The 22500-nt window shown below is 41.9% G+C and overlaps 1 protein-coding gene across 1 annotated transcript in view; it reads left to right on the forward strand.

Moving 5' to 3' along the window:
- The window catches only part of LOC143275645 (ATP-binding cassette sub-family C member 5-like), a 101285-nt gene that overhangs the window by 23992 nt on the left and 54793 nt on the right, over nucleotides 1–22500 (forward strand). The window contains exons 5-9 of the mRNA XM_076579897.1: nucleotides 15371–15529; nucleotides 15725–15872; nucleotides 17866–18013; nucleotides 19465–19550; nucleotides 20489–20662. Coding sequence (XP_076436012.1) covers nucleotides 15371–15529; nucleotides 15725–15872; nucleotides 17866–18013; nucleotides 19465–19550; nucleotides 20489–20662 — 715 coding nt within the window. The remainder of the gene's footprint in view (nucleotides 1–15370; nucleotides 15530–15724; nucleotides 15873–17865; nucleotides 18014–19464; nucleotides 19551–20488; nucleotides 20663–22500) is intronic.

The raw sequence follows: 22500 nt of genomic DNA on the forward strand, positions 1-22500 counted from the left end.
CACGACCCGTCCGTCACCGTCACCGATCCCTCAGATTCCGAATCCTTTGGGGCGCCTTTGAAGCTTTGTCAACCACCTTTCTCCAGTCCTCGCGTCTCTCGGCCGCTCTCAGGGTGTCTCTCAGCTCCATGCCTGTCCACTCTCGGATGTTGTCCTCCCATCTCTTCCTTTGTCTGCCTCTTCTTCTTCCTCCCCTCACTGTGCCTTGTAAGATTGTTTTAGCAAGACCAGAGGAGCGTGTGACATGACCAAACCACTTCAGTTTTCGTTGTCTGGCGAGTGTTTGAAGGTCAGTATAGGGCCTGATTTCATTGCGGATGCGTCTCTTGACTTCTTCGTTCGTGATGTGGTCTTTGTATGAGATGCCTAAGAGTCTTCGGAAGCACCTCATTTCTACAGCTCTTATTCTTCTCTCTAAGTCCGCTGTGAGGGTCCATGATTCACATGCATATAAAAAGATTGACATGACCAGAGAACGCATCAGTCTGATTTTGGAACTGATGGCGATTTTTCTGTTTCTCCAGATGGGTTTGAGCTTGGTCATTGCGGCTGTGGTCTGGGCAATTCTTGACAGTATTTCTGGTTTTGATCCCTCGTCTGTCACGATAGATCCCAAATATTTGAATCTGTGAACACTTTCAAGTTTCTGGTCTTTGATTTTGATTTCTGATGTGAAGTTGCTGTTTGTCATCACTTTTGTTTTTTCCCCGCTGATTTCCATACCAAATTTTGTTGATTTTTCTTCTAATCGGTTCACTAAGTCTGTTAGCTCTTGCTCGTGACCAGCTAATCCGTCAATATCATCAGCGAAGCGCAAGTTTGTGATTGTTCGCCCTCCAATGCTCACTGTTCCTTCATGTTCTTCTAGTGCTTCTTCCATGATTCTCTCAAGAAATAGATTAAAGAGAGTAGGGGAGAGCAGGCAGCCCTGGCGCACACCGACCGTCGTCCGAAACCAATCACCTATGTTGTTGTTGTGAAACACTGCACTTGTTGCATTCTCATAGTACACGACCCAGAAGGGTACAAAAACGCAAATATCTCAGCCAGTTCTTAATATTTTGCTACAAAATTTCAGAAATGCTTCCTACACCTAAAAGGCGAACTTTTGCCAAAAAATGAAAAAAATTCAATAATTAGTTAATGAGTAATTAAAGGTGGCGTTTTAACTACATATGGAAGCTTGTGTGGGTCGTGTATGACCCATGCTTTTTAAAGAGGAAAAAACATGGTCACCCCTCGAAAGCTTGTGTGGGTCATGCACGACCCACACCTTTTTAATAGTGATTTCAGAGGGTTTAATTTGCAATTAGTGAAGGAAAATAAAGAAGTTTTACTTTCAATAGCCTCACTACCCCACTACTCTCCCACTACCGCCCCCCTCCTTCCCGGGGCCGCCCCGTCCCTTTCGCCTGTCTTCAGCTATAACCCTCTTACGTCCTTTTCTCTAACAGCATGTACCTGTGTGACTGAATATCTTTGATTGTGCGTGCATAGGATGTTATGAGTCATCTCTTTCTGTCTCTCTCTCTCTCGCTGTCTGTCTGTCTCTCTGTCTCAGTCTCTCTCTCTATATATATCTATCTCTGTGTGAATAAGTAGGGTTTGTATGTATGTGCATGTGGTGTTATGCGTTTGTGTGTGTGATCAGTTGTATGTGCGTGTGTGTGTGAGTGTGTGTGTGTGTGTGTGTGCGTGCGCGCGTGTGTGTGAATGCGTGAGCATGTGTTTCTTTTGAGTGTATGTGTTTGTGTGAGTACTTGTGTGCGTGTGTGAGCGCATGTGTGTGTAATCAGTTGTTACAATATGTTTTCCTTTTCTATATTTTGTTACAAGCTTTGGAGGAATATACAGGTTTTTGTCTCTTTACAAAGTATGGGTCATGCACGACCCACTCAAGCTTTGGAGGAATATTCAGGTTTTGTCTCTTCAAAAGGTATGGGTCATGAACGACCCACATGCACTTCCGTGTGTAGTCAAAAGCGACAGCCAGCGAAGGTTAAACACATTTTTATTTACGATACTTTTCAGAGTGAGTGGGAGATTATTCCATAAATTTCCACCAGAATACAGAAAGCTGGATTTGTAAAGGTTGTTTCTTGGTCTGGGTATGCAGAGCATGTGGTTGAGTCTGTGCTCATTAGTTTTAAAAGTGTCTGCAATTTTTTTGGAGCATTTCCATACATAACATTATGCATGCAAACAGCTTTGTTGAAGTACAGCCTGTTGTGAAAAGATAATATATTAAGTTGTTTATATCCCATTGGGGTCAGGGAGTTCAGTTTTAACAATACTATTTTCAGTGCTCTTTTATACATACGGTGAATAAACCAAGTTTGAGAGGCTACAGCTGTCCCATAAAGTTGACGCATAATAGATTACTGGCAGAACATGTGCACAGAAGAAGAGCTTTTGTGAATGGACATTAAGGATCTTTTTGATTTTTGCTAGTTGAAGTATTCTGTTTGAGAGACGTTTACTTAAGTACTTCGCATGATCAGTCCAAGATAGATCTTTATCAATAATGACACCCAGAATTTTATGTGAATCTACCTCTTCAATTGTATTGACGCCTAGGAATAGTGCTTTGAAGTTACGTTTCATTTTTTGTCTTTTTTGTCATGCACATACATACATGCTCTTCATTTTCTGAGCATTCAAGGACATGTGATTCAAGTGTGTCCAGTCATTAAGTTTCAGAATATCATCTAGAAGTTCATTAGTTAGTTTACTGGCGTCTGAATTGCTTGAATGTAAGGATGTGTCATCTGCAAACATTTTACATTTGCTTTTCATATAACAAGGTAAGTCATTAACATAAGTGGACAATAAAATTGGCCCTAAGATGTTTGAGGTTTGATTATTTATTGTTATTTACTGCTTCCTATCAGAAAGAAAAGATTGTGTTAGGTGAATATACTCTGGTGGTAATTTATAAGCTTCTAATTTATGTAGTAACAAGGAGTGATTGGTTATATCAAAAGCTTTTTCAATCTTTGAAAAGGAGACCTGTGAATTTATTTTCATTTATGTTATGTAGAAGGCTGTCAGTAAGTTGTATGAGGGCTGTACGACAAGAATGATGTTTACGGAAACCAGACTGGTCTTCATTGATTAGGTCATTGTCAAAGAGATAAGAATATAAACATTTTTGCAAATGTTTTTCAATGGGTTTAGACAGAGCAGACAAGACAGAAATTGGCCTATAGTTAGATGGATAAGAAGAATCACCTGATTTGTACAGTGGAATGACTCTAGCCTGCTTGAATTTAGAAGGAAAACATTTCTTATCGATACACAAATTATAAAGATATGTCAGAGTAACTACAATAATAGGGGAAGAAAGCTTTAATATCTGTCCATCAAACTCGTCCAAATCTCATGTGCCAGATTGTTTTAGTTGTGATAGGCTTTGACATACATCCAAGACAGTCATTGTTTGAAGACTAAATGGAACATGAATTTTCTTTGAGTCAGTATACTGTTATAGAATACAAAGGTCATTTACACTGGTCCTATCACTTGGTATATTTTTTTCAGCAATGGTTGCAAAATGATTATTTAACTGATCTGCTGTTACATCAGTGATGCTTTGTTGTCTTTTTCCCACATGTTTATTATTCAACTTGTTGATGGCTTTCCAAATTAGACGAGAATCTTTTGTATTGACTAACATTTTCTGAAAATAATTATATTTTGATTTACGTTTCATGGTGTTTACTTTATTTCTTTGTTTCTTATATTGTTCATTTGATACATACATCTTCAAATAATCTCTATAATGTATTTCAATGTCAATTTCGTTTGTTATCCATGGTGGTTTTGTTTCTTGTCTAACTCTTTTTCTAACAAATGGTGCATGTTATATACAGAAGAGAATTATTTATCCAAAATTTGACAGCTTCATCAGGATTTCGTAACTGATATACATAATCTAAAGATGAGTTTGCTAAATCCGAGAGAAAATCATCATTTTTAAAGTTCTTAAAACTCCTATATAATATAGTTTTATGTCCTACCTTTGGAATTTTGGCACGATTCTTAAACCAGGTGACAGACTGGGAAATGATCACTACTACCACAAAGCGGAACACATACCTCTACAATGTGTTGTTTTGTGGTTGTGTAAATGTGATCTATTAAGGTATTTTTGTTTTCAGTAATTCATGCTGGTCTGTCAATTAATTGTTCTAAGCCATGCATGGAGTAATTATGGTGCCACTTTGGTTTTGGTTTCAGAAAATCTATATTGAAATCACCTAGAATAATAGTTTCATAATTTAACATTATCACCTCATCCATTACAGAACTAAATCTATCTTCCCATTCTACATTTTCTGATGGATTACTGTATACACCCCCCCCCCCCCCTATAACAGTATTATTACCATTAATCTTAATATCTATCCAAACTGATTCTACATCATAAACCACAAGACTGTTTAATCTCTTACATCTTAATGTGGAAGCAAAATACAAAAGTCAACCAGTAGTTTTGGGCATAGTTGGATCTGAGCGGATAATCTGGTACCCTGGCATGTGCATATCAGCATCTGTTACGTTAGAAGAGAGTCGGGATTCAGCAAAACAGAATATATGAAATGGATTTCCAGTGTTATGAAGAATGGTTGCTATATCGTCCTTTTTGTTTGTTGCATTGTTTATGTTTCAATAACCTATGTGGAGTCCTTGCTTGGTTGGCCAAAAGTCCGAAGTAAACGACATGGTTAAATTATTTGGGAATATAAACATTATAGAGCAGTTTTAACTCAATTTAAAATAATAGACATTTGAAAGAAAGAAACAAAACAAAACAAACAACAAACAACAATATTATCCTAGCTGACCGAGTTGACAGATTATATAAATACAAACTGACAATGTATTTGCAAACAATGTCAAACAATTTTTGCAGATAATCAAGTTACACGCAAATAGCATAAACTTCACAGCTCAGTAACAAGCTATTTCAGATTACCTGATGAAGTATGATTTAAACACAAGCACAATCACACACATGCACAAAATGTCAATCTAAATTTACAATGAAGTAATGTGGACTTGGGAAAACAGTCCAAAATCAAAAGAAAAATTGATAATTCAAAAGTATGGAAACTATGTTTTTAATTTAACAATCTCAAAATTATAGACAAAATGACCAAAGTATGGAAACTATGTTTTTAATTTAACAATCTCAAAATTATAGACAAAACGACCAATTTATGTCATCAGTAAATGAGTAATACAATATATATATATATATATATATGTGTGTGTGTGTGTGTGTGTGTGTGTGTGTGTGTGTGTGAATACAAAAGGGTAAGTTGGATGGGACGAGGACTTGATTTCACTTGATATGGAATTCAGGTCTGTAGGAACAATAAACTGTACTAGCAGAAAGAAGAAGAGTAAGAAAAAGAAGAAAAGAAAGAAGATTACAACAGTTATGTGGAACGGTGTGATAATGGTATGAACGGTGTGATAATGGTATAAACGGTGTGATAATGGTATGAACGGCATGATATTGGTATGAATCGGACACTCCACTTGTATATGGCATGCTATGAGCAAAAGTAAACAAAGTTTACAAACAATGTCATAATCAACTGGCAATTGTTTGTTGCTGTGATAGGAGCTGAGAGACCATCGTATTCATTAAGTGCACAGCAAATGGATGTAACTGGTCAGTTATGATGCCAGCTTGTCTGGAGACATGGTTGTGTGTTTGGTGTTGGTGTTCACTGGGGACATTTGTGGGATAATTCGTTCGTGAGTTAGGTGAAGAATGAATGAAGTTAGGTCCTTGGTTATCTGTATTAAATGTGGAGGCTAGCTGAGTGTGGGGACGTGACACTGGCCTCGCATGTGTGTTTTCAGAATATGGTGTTTGAAAGGGAGGGATGTACTGACGGAACATAGACCTCTGGTAAAGATTTTCTGAGTTCATGAATGGGTTGGGAGGGGCCTCTTGGTGGGAGGAGGGAGGTGCTTGTTGAAAACGATGTCTGGGAAGGGAAGGGAAGTGAGAGGAGGAGGTAGGAGGTGGGCATGTGTCCTGACCAATAGGCTGTTGGTAAAACTGAGTGGGGCCAGCTCTGTTCTCTGTTGTTTCCTGGCAACTGAGAAATTTGTTGTGTGTGTGTGTGTGTGTTGAACAAATGCGAAGGGTTTGAATAGGGGATGTTTGTTTTGTTAAAACCACTGCGTAAATTGTGAGCGTCGCTTAGCACTGTTTGACTTTCTTTAAAAGATTTTGTTTTGTTTTGTCTTTTGAGTCTTAGTGGGTTTGTATTTGTCATTGAAGAAAGAAAAGATGTATGGCCTGTATAAATTTTATCTTTGGAGAAAGGAACCTTCAACACGAGTGGATAAAAAGAAAGAAAAAGAAAAGAAAAAAAAGAAGAAAAAAAGAAAGAAAAGCACGCACATCCTCCCACACAGAGTAAAATCAATACATATGCATGCTCATACGCAAGCGCACGCGCACACAGACACACACACACACACACACACACACACACATATATATATATATATATATATGAGAAAAATAAAGGAACAGTTTCTTCTGGTCCTCTTTCAGTACTTGGCTTGTTTTTAAGGGTACACCTGTACTTAAAGTTCACTTTAGAATGTACTCAAACTTCATATCTGCACTTTAGCTTCACATGTGGGAAAATTGGTACCGATTAAAAAAAAAAGGAAAGATATCCTGACCTATATAGATAGCAGAAAGAATAAAATTTGACGGTAAAACCATTTGAAAAGATAAAATTTTCTTTGTGCAAGTGCTTTTGGTGGGATTTGACTTCTTCTTAATGTATTGTATTATGTTGTGTTGTATTGTATTATGTTGTGTTGTATTGTGTTATGTTGTGTTGTATTGTATTGTGTTGTATATTGTATTACCTTTTTTAAAAACCTTAAAAAACTTTTATAATTCATATTTTACTTTATGGCATAGATGAATAGATAGATAGACAGATACCTTCTTACCTACCTACCTACCTAATAATAATGATAATAATAGTAATGATACTGTGCATTATATAGCGCCCTTTCTCACAAAGAGCTCAGGGCACTTCACATGAAAGAAAAATATTACAAGTAACATAAAACATTCATGGCCACTCTTTCTCAAAAAACCCTCCCCCCACTCACACTCTCCCTTTCCCACTCTATATACATCCAAAGTGAGCTGACATGGGTGGTGTTGGAGAAAAGGAAGCTGAGAGTACTTATAGATAGGTTTTAAAAAGATGAGTCTTTAGTGATGAGCGAAAAGCAGAAATAGGATCAGATGCATGGATATAATAGGAAGGTTGTTCCAGATGTGAGGAGCAGCAAAGAAGAAAATGTTCACAATAGGTTCTTGAATTAACGCGAGGAAGTTTCAAAAGGTAACCATCAGAGGAAGAGCGGAGATTTCTTGTGGGAGTGTAAACACTGATAAGGTCAGAAAGATAAGTAAGTGGAGTGGAAAGCAGAATAGCAGAGACATGCAACTTCGTATTTAATTCTGGCTTCAATGGGGAGCTAATGTAGAGTGTGGAGGTGATGAGTAATGTGATCAGTACGTGGGACTTTGAGAGTCAGACGGGCAGCATTGTTTTGAAGTTTTTGAATTCACTGAAGAATATTATGTGGACAGCCTATGAGAAGAGAATTACAGTAGTCAATTCGTGACAGCACAAAAGCAGAAATAAGAGTTTTAGTAGTTTCAACAGAAAGGTACTGATGGATAGAGTTGATGCGACGAAGTTCACAATTGGCTGTGCGTATCAGATTTACTACATGAGCATGCATGCTGAGGTTTGAGTCAAGAATGACTCCAAGGTTCCTTGCTGATTTAGAAAACTGAACAGTGGCATCAACAACCACAATAGAGGCAGGAAAAGAAGTAGATGTGGACATTCTTGCAGAGGAAATAATCACAGCTTCAGTTTTGTCATCGTTTAACTTTAGTTTGCTGAATGTCATCCAGGATTTAACATTGAGAATGTAATCTTGCATTGACAGAATCAGACTGTGTACTTGGTTTGGTTCTGCAGACTTTTGTAGTTGAGTATTATCAGCAAAAGAGTGGTGAAGAACAGAATGGCCAGAAACGACATCAGTTAGAGGAGCAGTGTACAGAACGAACAGAACGGGGCCCAGGACAGAGCCTTGTGGCACTCCATAGCAGATCAGGGCTGGATCAGACTTAAAGTTATTAACAGAGACAATCTGAAAGCGGTTGGATAGGTATGAAGAAAACCAACTCAGATCTGTTGAGTGAATCCCCAAAACATGTTCAAGTCTGGAAAGGAGTATGCTGTGGTCTGTTGGGATAAAACGCAGCCGACAGATCGAGCAAAGTTAACACAGATAGTTTACCTTCATCAGCAGACAGTAACAGGTCATTAACTACTTTCAACAAAGCAGTTTCAGTGCTATGGGCAGATCTATATGCTGACTGAAAAGAAGAGAACAGGTTGTTTAATGCTAAATGGTCTGAAAGTTGGGAGAGAACAATTTTTTCAATAATTTTGCTCACAAAAGCAAGGTTGGATACAGGGCAAAAACTTTTGAGGTCATTGTGATCCAGAGGGCTTTCTTTAGCAGGAGCTTAACAAGTGCAGTTTTGTATACATATGGGAAGACACCAGAAATTAAACAATCATTTATAATTTTTGTAAGTGCAGGCAAAACAACATCCAGACCCTCATACAGTGGTGGTGTGGGAAGGGGGTCTAGGTCATATGTTGTTGGAGTAGACTTTTTCAACACCTACCTACCTGCCTACCCACCTACCTACCTACCTGCCTACCTGCCTACCTACCTGCCTACCTACCTACCTACCTACCTGCCTACCCACCTACCTACCTACCTGCCTACCTGCCTACCTACCTACCTACCTACCTACCTGCCTACCTATCTGCCTACCTACCTACCTACCCACCTACCCACCTACCTACCTACCTACCTGCCTACCCACCTACCTACCTACCTACCTACCTACCTTAGTCTGACCTACCTACCTACCCACCTACCTACCTACCTACCTACCTGCTTACCCACCTACCTACCTACCTGCCTACCCACCTGCCTACCTACCTACCTACCTACCTACCTACCTACCTACCCACCTACCTACCTACCTACCTACCTACCCACCTACCTACCTACCTACCTTCCTACCACCCACCTACCTACCTACCTACCTACCTACCTACCTACCTACCTACCTACCCACCCACCTACCTACCTACCTACCTACCTACCTACCCACCTACCTACCCACCTACCTACCTACCTACCCACCTACCTACCTACCCACCTACCTACCACCCACCTACCTACCTACCTACCTACCCACCTACCTTCCTACCCACCTACCTACCTACCTACCTACCTACCCACCTACCTACCTACCTACCCACCCACCTACCTACCTACCTACCTACCTACCTACCTACCTACCTACCTACCCACCAACCTACCTACCTACCTACCCACCTACCTACCTACCCACCTACCCACCTACCTACCTACCTACCTACCTACCCACCCACCTACCTACCTACCTACCTACCCACCCACCTACCCACCTACCTACCTACCCACCCACCTACCTACCTACCTACCTACCCACCCACCTACCTACCTACCCACCCACCTACCTACCTACCTACCCACCCACCTACCTACCTACCCACCCACCTACCTACCTACCTACCCACCTACCTACCTACCCACCTACCCACCTACCTACCTACCTACCCACCTACCTACCACCCACCTACCTACCTACCCACCTACCCACCTACCTACCTACCTACCCACCTACCTACCTACCCACCCACCTACCCACCTACCTACCTACCTACCTACCTACCCATCTACCTACCCACCTACCTACCTACCTACCCACCCACCTACCCACCTACCTACCTACCTACACCACCCACCTACCCTACCTACCTACCCACCCACCTACCTACCTACCTACCCTACCACCTACCTACTACCTACCCACCCTACCCACCTACCTACCTACCCACCTACCTACCCACCTACCTACCTACCTACCTACCTACCTCACCTACCTCCTACCTACCCACCTACCTACCTACCTACCCTACCTACCTACCCACCACCCACCTACCTACCTACCCACCTACCCTGCCTACCTACCTACCTACCTACCTACCTACCCACCACCCACCTACCTACCTACCTACCCACCTACCTACCTACCTACATACCCCTACCTACCTACCTACCCACCCACCCACCTACCTACCTACCACCCTACCTACCTACCACCTACCTACTACCCACCTACCACCCACCTACCACCTACCACCACACTACCACCTACCACCACCTACCACCTACCTCCTACCTACCACCCCCTACCTACCTACCACCCACCTACTACCACACTACCTACCCACCTACCTACCCTACCTCACCCTACCTACCTACCCACTACTACCTACCACCTACCACCTACCTACCTACCTACCTACCTACCTACCACCCACCTACCACCCCCACCTACACTACCATACCTAACTACCCACCCACCCCTACTACCTACCTACCTACCCCCACTGCCTACCTACCTACCACTACCTTACCTACTCTCCTACCTACCTCCCACCTACCTACCTACCACCTACCACTACCTACCTACACCTACCTACTTACCTACCTACCTACCTACCACTACCCACCTACCTACCTACCTACCCATCTACCCTACCTACCTACCCACCTACCCACCTACCTACTTACCTACCTACCTACCCATCTACCTACCACCCACCCACCTACCTACCCACCTACCCACCTACCTACCTACCTACCCACCCACCCACCTACCTACCTACCTACCCATCTACCTACTTACTTACCTGCCTACCTACCTACCCACCTACCTACCACCTACCTACCTACCTACCTACCCACCTACCTACTTACCTACCTACCTACCTACCCACCTACCTACCTACCTACCTACCCACTCACCTACCTAGCTACCCACCTACCCACCTACCTACTTACCTACCTACCTACCAATCCACCTACCTATCCACCTAGCCATCTACCCACCTACGTCACAGACACTATTCTGATCGTGTTGTAGATCACAGTTGTGTTATTTTTTTGTCACGACAGTATTTTCCTGTGTGAAATTCACCAACCTACCTACCTACCCACCTACCTTCCTACCTACCTACCTACCTACCTACTACCCACCTACATACAAAGGAGACAAGAGAGGCAAGGCCATCAAGACTTAAAAAAAAAAAAATCTAATCGTTAAAACGTATTCTGTATTTGTTATTATAAAGCTTCGGGTGAAAAAAAGAAAGAAAAAAAGTCCTAACCAGATTCAAACCCAGCGTGTTCGGGTGAGAAGAAACTGTCTTACCCATTACACTATCGTGGCTGCTTAACTGATGTTCTAAAATTTAATATTTGAACATACTTTTTTAAAGGGCAATAAATCAATTGCGGTATTCGCAGTGAGAACGCTGTTTAAATCATATTATTCTGGTGTATCTTGGACATTCAAAAAATCTTTAAGGGCAATAAAAATTCTTTTTTTAAGTCCATGGTAAAGGAGATTATGGCTATCGCAGCAATCACACTGCAACATTTAGCCGTTTTCTGTAGATCTAGATAGATGTACAAGTTTAGTTACACCCGCCGGGAATGTAGTATGACACAGTCGATTCAGTTTCTCTTTTATGTTCATTCTAGTTTCATAGTTTTAAAGTTGATATGTAAATTTAGTATTTTGTTAAACTAATAACATGTAGAGCCAAGTACAAGTACTTCTAAACGTCATAAGAAGTGAAAAGGACTTCATTTTGAGAAAAGTCAAGACTGGAAATTTTTTCATTTCATCGTGATCAATTCAAGGGTATTAACTCGCATGGTTTACAGTTTTTAACTGTGAATTCCAACTGATTCTGTGGACTTTTTTTTTATGGCAGTTTGAGGCATAATCCAGTAAGTGATGAGGCGTTCACAAATCTTTCTCTGAATAAATATTTAACGGTCTCCTTCTCCAACTTTCCATCACATGTTATCGTGTATTGTTGATTGAATATAGGATTGAACAGGCAGGTCAACAACTTGAAACAAAATGGCGTCGTTCGCGTTAGCAAAGAATATGAGCACGCGCTTTGAATGTGTATAAATATGTGTATGCAATTGATTTTGGCCCATGACCTTCAGGGCTCAGCCAATAGATCTGTAAAGTGAGTCAAAAATGAAGAAGATGAAGCTAGTAAAAGTACCTCAAACAAAACCTGATATATACATACATACATATATATATATATATATATATATACACACACACACACACACGGAGTGATGGCCTAGAGGCATCCACCTAGGAAGCGAGAGAATCTGAGCACGCTGGTTCAAATCATGGCTCAGCTGCTGCTATTTTCTCCCCACCCCCACTAGACCTTGAGTGGTGGTCTGGGCACTAGTCATTCGGATGAGACGATAAACTGAGGTCCCGTGTGCAGCATGCACTTAGCACATGTAAAAGAACCCACGGCAAGAAAAGGGTTGTTCCTGGCAAAATTCTGAAGAAAAATCCACTTCGATAGGAAAAACAAATAAAATTGCACGCAGGAAAAAATACAAAAAAATGGGTGGTGCTGTAGTATAGCGACGCGCTCTTCCTGGGGAGAGCAGCCCAAATTTCACACAGAGAAATCTGTTGTGATAAAAAGAATACAAATATAAACAAATATAAATACAAATACAAATACATATATATATATATATATATATATATATATATATAAACATCATGGACACAATTCTGATAGTGTTGTAGATCACAGTTGTGTTACCTTTTTGTCACAACAGTATTTTCCTGTGTGAAATTCTGGCTGCTATCCCCAGGGAGAGTGTGTCGCCACAGTCCACTGCCATCCCCTTTTTCTGCCTGCCACACCGCATTTTTTGTGTGTTTTACTATCAAAGTGTTTTTTTATTTTTATGTTTTAATTTTTTTTATACAGAACTTTGCCAGGGACAACTCTGTTGTTGCAGTGGGTTCTTTTACGTGCACTAAGTGAATGCTGCTCACAAGACCTTGGTTTATTGTCTCACCACGACACAAGGGAGAAAATTCTGATGAGTGTTAGATTCGATTCCGCACACTCCGGTTTCTTAGGTGGACACATTTAGAAATGATAGAGATTTTTATTTTGATGTATAATTCTATGTGATATTGGGGGTATGAGGCTATCCACTCTTATTCATGGTCTGATATCTATGTAAAAAAAAAAAAAGCATCCAACATTTGGACATTTCATACTTTGTATTTGCACACACACACAACACATAGATATACATGTGTGCATATACACTCTTTCACACACACACATAAAGACAGAACACACACACACACACACACACACACACACAAAACACAACACACACTTAACACACACACCGAGACATATGTACAAAGGGCAAGCATGCAAGTACACATACATTCATATGCCACATGTGCACACAACACAACGCGCGTGCGCGCACACACACACACACACACACAGAGTCATATACACACACACACACTCACTGACTCTCTCTCTCTCTCTCTCTCTCTCTGTCTGGGGCTGTTGAACTGTTTCTCATGTTATTTGCAGATGATGTAATTCTTTTGTCTGACACAGCCATAGGACTTCAAAATCAGCTGAACATATTAAAGCAAGAAGCAGACAGATTATTTTTAAAAGTTAATCTTGAGAAAACAAATGTAGTTGTGTTTAGAAAAGGTGGTTACCTATCTAGATATGAAAGATGGCACTATGGAACTGATGAAGTGAAGGTAACTAATGCTTATAAGTATCTTGGTATGATTTTTACAACTAAGCTGATTTTGACAAGGACAGTAGCAGAGATCTGTAGAAAGGGGAAGAAGGGGGTTATAGAAATCTTAAGGTGTTTACGTAAGTTAGGCTCGATAGATTCATATATATTTTGGAAACGTTTTGATACTCAAATAGAACCAATGATAACATAAGGTGCCGAAATTTGGGGACTTTCTGATAACAAAGATTTAGAAAAAGTACATACATTAGCTATTAAACGTTTCTTAAATGTTCCGTTACATGCTTCAAATACTGTATTATATGGAGAAAGTGGTAGATACCCATTGTATATTAAATCATGTGTGAAATGTATAAAATATTGGTTAAAATTAATAAGGCTACCCACATCGAGATTATGTAAGCAGGTGTATGAAATGTTAGTAAATGAACATGAGAGAGGGAAGGAAAACTGGGTATATTTTGTAAAGAAGATATTAACTGTAAATGGATTTGGGATTGTGTGGATGTGTCAGGGAGTTGGATGTGTAGAAGGATTTGTTTCAGAATTCAAAGATAGGCTAATTGCTTCATATAAACAGAATTGGCACTGTAAAATGGAAAGCACTGAGAAATATAGATGGTTTTATAGTTTTAAAAGTATATTTCAAACAGAAAAATATATCACAGTCGTGACAAACAAGTGGCACCGAACAAGTCTCGCCAGATTTAGAACGAGAACGATTGGGTTGAATGCTTATGAAAAGTGGTTTCAGACTGAGCCCTCGTTACTCTCCCCTTGTCCGATGTGCGGTCATTTAAGGGAGGATGAATTACATTTTTTGTTTAGTTGTAAAGCTTATGACGATATTCGAGAAAAATGTGTTGTATTTAAAACAAATTTAGCAAAGAATGAAGATATTTTTGGAGTGCTTAATCTAAATCAGGAAACTTCACTGCAGTCACTTGCAAAATATATTGCCGAAGCGAATAACATACAACGAAAAAAAAACAAACAACAATAATAAAATAGTATCAGGTGTTGCTCATTGTGAAAAGTGAAATCTGCGTTGTCATTCTCATATGGAAAATATTTATGTTATACATTTATATATGTTTTTGTTTTTATTTCTCACTACATGCCATTACTTTGAATGGATGGTCGAACTGCACTTTGTTGCACAGATTGATTGATTTCGTTTTGGCTTTGGTTTTCATCAATATTATTACTATTGATGCATGTTGTTATTTGTATTATGAACCCCCATGTCATTAGGGCTGTAAAGCTATTGACATTAAAGTGTTCAGTGTTCAGTATTCTCTCTCTCTCTCTCACACACACACACACAACACACACACACTGACACACACACACACACACACACTCACTCTCTCTCTCTCTGTGTCTCTCCCTCTCTCCCCCTCACACACACACACACACACACACACACACACACACACACACACACACTCCTACATACACATATTGACACACAACTCTGACAAATACTCACATATCCTACGTTGCCCAGGCCCAAGGACATTCTGCCTGTGTCGTCTTCGGGATGCCTCAACCTGCTGACCTATGGCTGGGTCACGCCCATCATCATGAAGGTGTACCGGAAAGGTGCCGAGACACTCAAGTCATACAGGCTCAGCAACAGGGACTCTGCAGAAACCCATGCAGCCAGGTGAGGCTGGCTGATAATGTATCTGTGAGAAAGCATGAATATTCAGTCAGTTCAAGTGCATGGCTCTCTTATGTAAGGCTGCTGATAATGTGCTTGTGAGAAAGCATGAACATTCAGTCAGTTCAAGTGCATGGCTTTCTTGTGTAAGGCTGCTGATAATGTGACTTTCCAGTATCTTTGATGTGGATGTTGCAGGCTGGAGCACTTCTGGAAGGAAGAGGTGGAGAGACGAGGGCCGGCCAATGCCTCCTTCTTTCGCGTCATCTTCAGGGCGTTCTTCACCAAGTTCATCTGCTCTCTCATCTTCCTCCTCCTCTTTGTCTTCTTCAGTCTCTTGAACCCGGTCAGTCTGTGTGTTTGTGGTGCATGGCATCTAAAAATGTGTATTTCTGTTTCTCAACTTTGAGTTAAGTTACAGTCTTGAAATTTGGCGCACTATTGTACCACATGCACAGTAGCCTGCCAGTTGTTTTTGGAGCAAATCTAACCAAAGAAACAGAAGTTATTGGATGATGAACATGTTTTTGGTAATATTTTTGGGACATCAACGGCTACTAATCCAAAGCTCCAATTTCTTATTTGATGATAATGAGTTTGAGAAATATGGCTACGGAACACAATAAGATATATTTCAATTTTTTTGAAAATAATGTATGATTTTTTTCAGAAAGCTGAAAATGTATTAGTTTTTTCATTCTTCATGGAATGTTACATTTTCTTTATTTGCATGACAAATACAGTAGATATTGTATGTCTGATTGTGTTTAGCAGCCATTTTTACATCCGCCAACCGATTTTCATTCAAATATGTTCATTCAAACCAAAGATATAATGATAATGATTGAAAGGATGTAACTGTATCAAGAGAAAACGGACTGTAAAGTAAATGTAACTGTGGCTGCATTTTTTACCGAAGTACGTGATATAGAAATGATGTCGAAATTTTTTTGGGAGCTGTCATGGTGTTTGTGAGTGTGTTTAATTCAGTACTGGGAGCTGTCATGCTGTTTGTTAGTGTGTTTAATTCAGTTCTGGGAGCTGTCATGGTGTTTGTGAGTGTGTTTAATTCAATACTGGGAGCTGTCATGGTGTTTGTGAGTGTGTGTTTAATTCAGTTCTGGGAGCTGTCATGGTGTTTGTGAGTGTGTTTAATTCAGTATTGGGAGCTGTCATGGTGTTTGTGTGTGTGTTTAATTCAGTACTGGGAGCTGTCATGGTGTTTGTGAGTGTGTGTTTAATTCAGTACTGGGAGCTGTCATGGTGTTTGTGTGTGTGTTTAATTCAGTACTGGGAGCTGTCATGGTGTTTGTGAGTGTGTGTTTAATTCAGTACTGGGAGCTGTCATGGTGTTTGTGAGTGTGTTTAATTCAGTACTGGGAGCTGTCTTGGTGTTTGTGAGTGTGTAGTACTGGGAGCTGTCATGGTGTTTGTGAGTGTGTGTTTAATTCAGTACTGGGAGCTGTCATGGTGTTTGTGAGTGTGTGTTTAATTCAGTACTGGGAGCTGTCATGGTGTTTGTGAGTGTGTGTTTAATTCAGTACTGGGAGCTGTCATGGTGTTTGTGAGTGTGTTTGATTCAGTACTGGGAGCTGTCATGGTGTTTGTGAGTGTGTGTTTAATTCAGTACTGGGAGCTGTCATGGTGTTTGTGAGTGTGTGTTTAATTCAGTACTGGGAGCTGTCATGGTGTTTGTGAGTGTGTGTTTAATTCAGTACTGGGAGCTGTCATGCTGTTTGTGAGTGTGTGTTTAATTCAGTACTGGGAGCTGTCATGGTGTTTGTGAGTGTGTTTAATTCAGTACTGGGAGCTGTCATGCTGTTTGTGAGTGTGTGTTTGATTCAGTACTGGGAGTTGTCATGCTGCGTGTCGGTGTACCCAGTCTCAACCACGCACTCATACATGCACAAACACAGGTACATTCAATGCATGCATACATGCATGCTTGAATAATGCATGCATGCACACACACACACACACACACACACACACACACACACATGTGCGCGCACGCTCCCTGACATCCTGTTTTGTTGTTGTTTTTTCTTCAGATCTATTTGATCCGCTCCTTGGTGGAGTACCTGTTACACACGCATGCACGTACACACGCACATGCACGCATACACAGTTACACACACATATACCCTACACACACTCACACACACATTCACACAGACACAGACACAAACACACACACACACACACACACACAAACACACATACATACACCTCCGCCCCCTGACACAAACACACACACACACACACACATACAAACACCCCTACCCCCCACCCACCTCACACACGCTGACGTTCTGTTTATTGTTATTTTTTTCCTCCAGATCTATTTGATCCGCTCCTTCCTGGAGTACCTGTCGAGGGGGGAGGTGGAAGTGGGGGTGGGGTTGGCGTATGTGGTGGGCATGATCCTGTGTGAGCTGATGCGTTCCATAACCATGGGCCAGACCTGGTTCATCAACTACCAGGCAGGTCAGAGTGCCCTCCCCTCCCTTCCTCTGTGTGTGTGTGTGTGTGTGTGTGTGTGTGTGTGTGTGTGTGTGTGTGTGTATAGGGTGTAGAGTGTGTGTGTGTGTGTCTATAGGGTGTAGGGTGTTTCTGGTGTGCATGTGTGTGTAGGGGTGTGTGTGTTGGGTGTGTAGAGTGTGTGTGTGTCTGTATGTGGGTGTGTGGGTGGGTGTGAGCTGTTGCGTTCCCTGGGCCAGACCTGGTTCATCAACTACCCCCATATCCCTCTGCATGTGTCTGTGCGCGTGTGTGTGTAGTGTGTGTGTGTGTGTAGTGTGTGTGTGTAGTGTGTGTGTGTGTGTGTGTGTGTTATGGGAGTGATGGTGTGTGGGGGTGTGGGTGGTGGGGTGGGGTGGGAGCTGATGCGTTCACTGCCTATGTGCCAGATCTGGTTTATAATCTACCAGGCAGATTTGTATAATTTGTATTTGTATTTCTTTTTATCACAACAGATTTCTCTGTGTGAAATTCGGGCTGCTCTCCCCAGGGAGAGTGTGTCGCTACACTACAGCACCACCCATTTTTTTGGAAGTGGATTTTTCTACAGAATTTTGCCAGGAACCACCCTTTTGTTGCTGTGGGTTCTTTTACATGCGCTGAGTGCATGCAGCACACGGAACCTTCGGTTTATCGTCTCATCCGAATGACTAGGTAGAGTGTGTGTAGGGTGTGTGCGTGGTGTGTGTGTAGGGTGTGTGTGTGGTGTGTGTGTAGGGTGTGTGCGTGGTGTGTGTGTAGGGTGTGTGTGTGGTGTGTGTGTAGGGTGTGTGTGTGGTGTGTGTGTAGGGTGTGTAGGGTGTGTGTGTAGGGTGTGTGTAGGGTGTGTGCGTGGTGTGTGTGTAGGGTGTGTGTGTAGTGTGTGTGTAGGGTGTGTGCGTGGTGTGTGTGTAGGGTGTGTGCGTGGTGTGTGTGTAGGGTGTGTGTGTGGTGTGTGTGTAGGGTGTGTGTGTAGGGTGTGTGTGTGGTGTGTGTGTAGGGTGTGTGCGTGGTGTGTGTGTAGGGTGTGTGCGTGGTGTGTGTGTAGGATGTGTGTGTGGTGTGTGTGTATGGTGTGTGTGTAGGGTGTGTGTGTGGTGTGTGTGTAGGGTGTGTGCGTGGTGTGTGTGTAGGGTGTGTGTGTGTGTGTGTGTGTGTAGGGTGTGTGTGTGGTGTGTGTGTAGGGTGTGTGTGTGGTGTGTGTGTAGGGTGTGTGTGTGTGTGTGTGTCTACAGGGTGTAGAGAGTGTGCGTGTTTGTGTGTGTGTTTGTAGGGTGTGTGTGTATGTGTGTGTGTGCGTGTGTGTGTGCATGTGTGTGCGTGCATGTGTGTGTGTTTGAAATCCTTTTTTTGGCTCTTACACACACACACACACACACACACACACACACACACACACACACACCTGACTTCATCTGATGACCTTTCCTGTCTCTCAGGTATGCGTATCCGTGCGGGCGCAGTGACCTTGCTTTTCAAGAAAATACTCAACCTGAAGGGACTGAAAGACAAGACAGTTGGGGAGGTCAGCAAATTGTGTGTTGTACTGCGTGGCTTTGTGTGATCACAGCCTTAAACGTCTGACACTGTTTGTGTCCTTGTGCGATCAGAGCCTAAAGCATCTGAGGCTGTTTCATTGTTCCATCATAGACTTAAGTGTCTGACACTGTGTCTTTGTGCAATCATAGCCTTAAATTTCTGACACCATTTGTGACTTTGTGTGGTACCGTTTGTGTCTTTTTGTGATCATAGCGTTAAATGTCTGACTCTGTTTGTGTCCTTGTGCAAATATAGCCTTGAATGTCTGACACTGCGTCTTTGTGTGATCATAGCCTTAAATGTCTGACACCGTTTGTGTCCTTGTGTGAAAATAGCCTTAAACGTCTGAGACTGTTTGTGTCTTTGTGCGATCATAGCCTTTTGTACGATCAAAGCCTTAAATATCTGAAACTGAGTCTATATGATCATAGCCTGTTTGTGTCTTTGTGTGATCATAGCCTAAAATGTCTGACGCTGTTTATGTCCTTGTGCGAATATAGCCTTGAATGTCTGACACTGTTTGTGTCTTTGTGCTAACAAAACCTTAAATGTCTGAGACTGTTTTTGTGCGATCATAGCTTTAAACACCTTTAACATCTGACACTGCTTATGTCCTTGTGCGAATATAGCCTTGAATGTCTGACACTGTTTGTGTGTTTGTGCGATTATAGCCTTAAGTAAAATGTCTGACACAGTTTGTGTCTTTGTGTGATCATAGCTTTAAATGTCTGACACTGTGTCTTTGTGCGATCATAGCCATAAATGTTGACTGGGTTTGTGTCTCTTTATGATGACAGCCTCAACTTTGCATGATTATAGCCTGAAAACATATTGTTTGCATTGTGCATTGTCTGCATTGTGTTGCATGTCATTGTTGGGCACGACTGTCATAATTGTTATATATCATGTTTATCTTTGGGCCAGCTGGTGAACCTGGTGGGCAATGACAGCCAGAGGATCTTTGAGGCCATGGCCGTTGGTCCCCTTGTGCTGGCCGGCCCTGTGGCCATGACGGCAAGCTGTATTTATGCCTGGATTTACCTGGGCCCCTGGTCGCTGGTGGGCTGTGGTGTGTTTGTGGGCTTTTACCCCTTCAATGTGAGTGGAGTCCTGGCCTGTGTGTGTGTGTGTGTGTGTGTGTGTGTGTGTGTGTGTGTGTGTGTGAAGTCAAGATTTTATTTCATGATGGTAAATTGAATAAGCAGCATTTGCTTTTTTACATCAAGCCATCAATGAAAAAGAAGAAGAAAAATACAAGAGAGAGAGAGAGAGAGAGAGAGAGAGAGAGAGAGAGAGAGAGAGAGAAGAAATAATCAGATGAAAAGCAACAACAACAAACAAAATGACTATATATACAAGAACATTGTGATAATGAAATAGACAAATGCATTTCTATTTCACACACACACACACACACACACACACACATACATACACACACACAGACACTCTCTCTCTCACACACACACATACACACACACACACACACACACACACACACACACACACACATGCACACACACACAAATGAACACAAATGCTTGGATGTAAATACACCATGCCCATCCCATTCACGTGCACATAGTCTCTCATATACTAGAAAATCCTTGCCAAAATATATACAAAACATTTCACAATTTATAAAGGAAGTATTAGACTAACAGATCAAGAATTGTTTTGCTTTTAATCCTTTTCAATAAGGTGATTCTTTAGATTTTTCTTAAACATGTTTTTATTCATGATACTTAGTGTGTGTGCGTGTTTAGTGTGTGTGTGTGTGTGTGTGTGCGTGCGTGCATGTTTGTGTGTGTATGTGTGTGATAGAGAGAGAGTGTGTGTGTGTTTTATAGTGGTGGTGGCATGTGTGTGTGTGTGTATATGTGTGTGTGTGTGTGTGTGTGTGTATGTGTGTGCGTGTGTGTGTGTTATGGTGGTGGTGGGACGTGTGTGTGTGTGTGTGTGTGTGTTATGGTGGTGGTGGGACGTGTGTGTGTGTGCGTGTGTGTGTGTGTTATGGTGGTGGTGGGACGTGTGTGTGTGTGCGTGTGTGTGTGTGTTATGGTGGTGGTGGGACGTGTGTGTGTGTGTGCGTGTGTGTGTGTTATGGTGGTGGTGGGACGTGTGTGTGTGTGCGTGTGTGTGTGTGTGTGTGTGTGTTATGGTGGTGGTGGGACGTGTGTGTGTGTGTGTGTGTGTGTGTGTGTGTGTTATGGTGGTGGTGGGACGTGTGTGTGTGTGTGTGTGTGTGTGTGTGTGTGTGTGTGTTATGGTGGTGGTGGGACGTGTGTGTGTGTGTGTGTGTGTGTGTTATGGTGGTGGTGGCATGTGTGTGTGCGCACACGTGGCGCATGCGTGAGCATGTGTATGTGTGTGTGTGTGTGTGTGTGATGGTGTTGGTGGTATCTGTGTGTGTGTGTGTGTGTGTGTGTGTGTGTGATTGTATGTGTACATGTGTGTGTGTGTGTGTGAAAGTATGCATGCATATATGTCTGTGATTGTGTATGGGCATGCAGGCACCCACCTCCATGTTTGTTTTGTATTTGTATTTGTATTTCTTTTTATCACAACAGATTTCTCTGTGTGAAATTCGGGCTGCTCTCCCCAGGGAGAGTGCGTCGCCATGCTACAGCGCCACCCATTTTTTTTTGTATTTTTTCCTGTGTGCAGTTTTATTTGTTTTTCCTATCGAAGTGGATTTTTCTACAGAATTTTGCCAGGAACAACCCTTTTGTTGCCGTGGGTTCTTTTACGTGCGCTAAGTGCATGCTGCACACGGGACCTCGGTTTATCGTCTCATCCGAATGACTAGCGTCCAGACCACCACTCAAGGTCTAGTGGAGGGGGAGAAAATTTCGGGGGCTGTGCCGTGATTCGAACCAGCGCGCTCAGATTCTCTCGCTTCCTAGGCGGACGCGTTACCTCTAGGCCATCAGTAT

The sequence above is a fragment of the Babylonia areolata genome, chromosome 30 (genome assembly GCF_041734735.1).
Source record: "Babylonia areolata isolate BAREFJ2019XMU chromosome 30, ASM4173473v1, whole genome shotgun sequence".
NCBI classification, from domain to species: Eukaryota; Metazoa; Mollusca; class Gastropoda; order Neogastropoda; family Buccinidae; genus Babylonia; species Babylonia areolata.